Below are 5,514 nucleotides of genomic sequence, written 5' to 3' on the forward strand. Positions count from 1 at the left end.
CCTGAGAGGCTGTAAATGTGTTCGTATCAGTGTTTGGGCATTACTTACACTTGAATTTGTAATATTTAACTGGACTTTAATCCCCATCTAGCCAATTCTTGATAGATTAGCTGTATATATAAAAACGTTTAATCCCCCGATAACCCTAATCTATGTCTGGAATAGATTAAAAAGATCTGTATCTGTATGAGTATGATAAAGATCAACTGTATCAATGTTATTCCTCAATAGAGGGAAACATTTCTGATGTTCTCCAAAACTTTAGATAATAATTTCATGAATATTAAGAAATTGTTTCGCACGAAATACCATGGAATATTATGGCCACAAAATATAAAACTCGAAAGGTGACATAGCACAGTAAAACACACAAGCTACTGAATGTTGTTATAGCGATTTTTTTCGTCCAGAAACTGGCCTATATCAGATATTTAGTACCTGAACTCATCAGTTGAGCCGGACTTACAGCATCCAAAACTTTAACAGTTGTATGTAATAGAAGACTCAACACTGGTAACAGAGGGGTCTAAACTGTCTTAGCAAGTTCATTAGGCTTAAAAGTGGAATGAAAATTAGGCCTAATGAGTCTTCATGAAGCATTGATTTACACCACATTCCCTAATAAGATTTAACTGACACTGCATTAAAATACGTATTAAAATTTCTTTAAATTTTAATGCAATCAAATTAGAGCGTATGGTCAGTAAAAATCCTATAACTTATTTCACGAAAAACACAAAATGGTTCTTAAACAGTTTTATATATCAAACTTCAATACGTACAATACTTACAAGTGTCATAAAACGGTGGTGAATATAAACATTAAGTTTTAATTATGTCCAGAATTTAGGCTACAAATAAAATTACTGTAAAAACACAGAAACAAATTTGTTTTATCTAGCGGAGTTTTTACTTCGCTGTTGCGTTTTTAAGAGTGATATTATTTTGTACATTAGATCACCAACAGAATATAAACAGGAAAACATATCTGCCTCCAAACGGATCACTGATAAAATAAACATGTAAAGCTATATGAATATATTAAAATATACTTTTCTGTAAACGGATCACTAATAGAACACACTGAAGAAAACTTGCATGTTTCCGAACGGATCACTGATAAAATATAGTGAAGAAAACTTGCATGTTTCCGAACGGATCACTGATAAAATATAGTGAAGAAAACTTGCATGTTTCCGAACGGATCACTGATAAAATATACTTAAGAAAACTTACATGTTTCCGAACGGATCACTGATAAAATATACTGAAGAAAACTTGCATGTTTCCGAACGGATCACTGATAAAATATACTTAAGAAAACTTACATGTTTCCGAACGGATCACTGATAAATATACTTAAGAAAACTTACATGTTTCCGAACGGACCACTGACAGAAACTTTATTTATTTTCCATTCATCCAGTCCACTGTAGATCCATCCAACGTACTTGTGATACGTTATAATTACTTTAGTTATGTTAGAAAGCAGGGGATGTGCAACTACGATACTCTGGGTTTCTACGCCATCTTGAATTTCCTCATAACGTCTGGAAATGAAGAAAGTAACGTCAGTAATAAACAAGAAATGATACGTAACTACAACTTTCTGGATTCCTAGATCATCTCGGATCTCCTCTGGTGTTAAAAAATGGATCGTTACCACTATTTTAATTACAGAGCATATGATGGAGAACGAGATAACTGGATTCTTTAATTGTTTTACATAATTTAGTTAAGCGTAAGAGAAAATTCCTACATTGTTTTATACACTGTAGTCTGATATGTATCTTCTAACCGTTAAGATGGATTATACTCTTGACTAACCATTCCATACCACAACAGGAGGAATATTAACTGGCTGTTAATCCAGACTACAACAGGAAGGATATTAACTGGCTGTTAATCCAGACTACAAAAGGAAGGATATTAACTGTCTATTAGTACAGACTACAACAGGAAGGAGATTAACTGTCTATTAGTACAGAATACAAGAGGAAGGATATTAACTGTCTATTAGTACAGACTACAACAGGAAGGAGATTAACTGTCTATTAGTACAGACTACAAGAGGAAGGATATTAACTGTCTATTAGTACAGACTACAACAGGAAGGAGATTAACTGTATATTAGTACAGAATACAACAGGAAGGATATTAACTGGCTGTTAATCCAGACTACAACAGGAAGGAGATTAACTGTCTATTAGTACAGACTACAAGAGGAAGGATATTAACTGTCTATTAGTACAGACTACAACAGGAAGGAGATTAACTGTCTATTAGTACAGACTACAAGAGGAAGGATATTAACTGTCTATTAGTACAGACTACAAAAGAAGGAGATTAACTGTATATTAGTAGAGACTACAAAAGAAGGGAGTTTAACTGGCTGTTAGTAGATAATACAAAAGAAGGGCTATTAACTGTATATAAGTAGAGACTACAAAAGAAGGATATTAACCGTATATTAGTAGAGACTACAAAAGAAGGGGATTAACTTTATATTAGTAGAGACTACAAAAGAAGGGGATTAACTGTATATTAGTAGAGACTACAAAAGAAGGAGATTAACTGTATATAAGTATAGACTACAAAAGAAGGAGATTAACTGTATATAAGTAGAGACTACAAAAGAAGGGCTATTAACTGTATATTAGTAGAGACTACAAAAGAAGGTGTATTAACTGGCTGTTAGTGTAATAACAGTTTATAAGGTCAAACTGGCTGTTTTAAGGACGCATGTTTATTGAAACCTATTACAGAAACTGTTATTATTAACATACTCTCATTCCTGCTCTCACTTTTAGAAGTATCATAAGAAAACTTGCCAGTAGATACATGTTTAGTTAAGGAACAACATAATAGCAGTTTTAATTAAAGGAATGTTTAAAGGTATTATATATATACACATATATCGATTCCGTTACACTGAAATAGGGATATCTGTAGTAAGTAAGTAAGAAGGTCGATGTTCTCGCTACACCGTACTGGCATTAGATACCTATTCTGTGACATCAAGATAAAGGTACTCTTTACTTTGATCTAATGACATAATACGCACACTAACATCATATTAAGGGCACTTGTAGCAAAGAAAAGTATCAATTCCTTTACTTCGGTCTGCATATACTTACTCTGTGACATCAAAGGTTTCACTCAATTCCTGATCATCCATCAAAGTAATCTCCAAACCACCCCAGGTTATCCCTTGGTCTTCGGTGTGTTTTATCATCACCTTATATTGAATACCTGTGGGATAGACTCTGTTTGAACTTTTCTCCATTCATTTCATTAACACTTAAATTATTAGTATTTTATTATAATTACTTTAATTACAAATTAGTCATTAAAGCATGGTTATAAAGAATTATAATAGTTACTTTCTTTAGGTTTATTCTGTAGCTACCTATACATACCACAATAGGGTTGATCAGCACGAGTCAGTAGATACATCTTTATTTGTGGTAGTGATTCATCAGTAAAATATCCCATGTTACCACACGACGTGTTGTCAGAGCACAAGAAGCAATCTCCACGAACAAACTCCTCGTAGTTGTCACAAGCAACGGAAGTAAACGAACAGCCTGGCTCCATGGACGCTATGAAATATTCGATAGCTCTTCTGTGATGACACAGAGAATGCCACTGGCCCCCTGTTCAGTAAAGTAAAACAAAATTTTCTGTAAAATGTTAGTATATTTAGCACTTTGATATAAGTCAATATGACGTTATGTACTTAACTTGTATGTTTACCATAATAACACGACAGCAACCTAACCAAAATCAATAGCTATTTTCTATTTCATAAAATTAGAGTATAAGAAACAAGAACTTTCAAAACACTTCTATTAATCCAATAGTCTATATATATATAATTTTAGATAAAGAGTGGTCACTTTTTGAAAGTTATCCCACAATACCTTCCTCTGTTACTTCATGAACTAAAATCAATGACTCTGTCAAACTTTGGGTAGCCCTCAGTGACCCAGCAGTATGTCTGCGGACTTACAACGCTGGAAACCGGGTTTCGATACCCGCAGTGGGCAGAGCACAGATAGCCCATTGTGCAACTGTATGCTTAACTACAGACAAACAAAAATTTGGATAGAATCTAAAAGTATCTGGCAGAAACAAAAAACGTACTGAGTAGGCCAAAAAAGAAAGTTAAGCTCGCCACAACTAACAGTACCAGTAGATGAGTTCGTGCGAGTGTCGGTCTTTCAAAAGAAAATCTTGTTATATAAGAAACAGAAGGAAAAAGTTACTAAGCTGCCATATTTAAAATTCAAGAAAATAGAGTAGAAAGGAATTGTTTAACACATAACAATGAAAAACAACCCTAATTATCCTTCGGTCTACACTGCTTAGGATAAAAAACTTGGGTGTGACACTGCACGAGCGAAATGGTTGGAGCTAAATGCATAAGATTTTGTCATTCTAAGAACTTCCATACACAGCAGTCCTTGATGGAAGTAAAGGCGACTCTAAATTATTCTTGCTAGGACGTCGTGTAATGTATATCTCTTTAGGTACACTTATACTGCTTGAGTTTTATACTGTAAGTTTCTTATTTTTTCTCGGAAAGACATAATAACATGTTACTGTTTTTTAAGTTATTTTTAAGACTTTGCTTTCATATTACGACGTGCTTTATTCTAAAGATCATTTCATTATTTTGGAAAAGAAAAATATCATAAATTTAATGGTTCAATATGATATTGTTGCGTCAGCGAGGTCACGTGACTAGTGTCACGCCACGTTTCTAGAACTATCCCGTTCCTTCGGGAATGCTCTAGCATTTACTAGATTGGGGGGTGGTCTGGTATATATAAGAGGGTGACAACGTGACGGGACAACAATGTGTGTGTAGGTAATGAGTAATTGAACTGCAGTCAGAGAGAGAGAGACGTATTGTTGAAGTCTAGCTCGTGATACGTGAATTATAGTTTGTTATAGCGCAACTGTTGAAGTTGAGTGTATCGGTAAAGTTATATTCAGAAAGAATAAACCAGTTTTATTTAAGAAAGGACTTGTGTCACTAAAGTTTCGTCGGAACTAAGTTACGGAAAATTAATTAATAAACAGAGACGTAACAATATCATTCACCCCCCAATTGCACAGCAGTATGTCTGCGGACTTACAACGCTAAAATTATTATTAATTTTATTAAATGGCAATTGTAAGACTTTTTATGCTATTTTAATTAGATTTTTTCATTTTCTCAGTTTTACATTTGTTAACGAAGTTTTTGTTTACAATGTGAAAAGTCTGAGCTTTTAGAAAATTGATAGTTTATAGTAGTTACAGATCGTTAGATAGCTTGGTAAATAAATCCATCCGAAATACCTACAGTTAAATACATTGTTACGTCTCCGTTTGTTAATTGATTTTTCCGTAACTTCGTTTCCGACGAAACTTTGACGACACAAGTCTTTACTTAATAAAACTGGTTTATACTTTCCGAATATAACTTTACGATACACTTAATTTCAATATTCGCGCTAAAACAAA

General features: G+C 33.7%; 1 protein-coding gene across 1 annotated transcript in view; it reads right to left on the bottom strand.

Annotated features, from left to right (window-relative positions):
• LOC106475527 (lipase member H-like) overlaps positions 1-5,514 on the bottom strand; it is a 20,202-nt gene that overhangs the window by 2,976 nt on the left and 11,712 nt on the right. The window contains exons 4-6 of the mRNA XM_013936206.2: positions 3,420-3,656; positions 3,138-3,252; positions 1,374-1,550 (exon numbers count right to left, since the gene is read on the bottom strand). Coding sequence (XP_013791660.2) covers positions 1,374-1,550; positions 3,138-3,252; positions 3,420-3,656 — 529 coding nt within the window. The remainder of the gene's footprint in view (positions 1-1,373; positions 1,551-3,137; positions 3,253-3,419; positions 3,657-5,514) is intronic.

The sequence above is a fragment of the Limulus polyphemus genome, unplaced genomic scaffold (assembly GCF_000517525.1).
Source record: "Limulus polyphemus unplaced genomic scaffold, Limulus_polyphemus-2.1.2 Scaffold8726, whole genome shotgun sequence".
Classification (NCBI taxonomy): domain Eukaryota; kingdom Metazoa; phylum Arthropoda; class Merostomata; order Xiphosura; family Limulidae; genus Limulus; species Limulus polyphemus.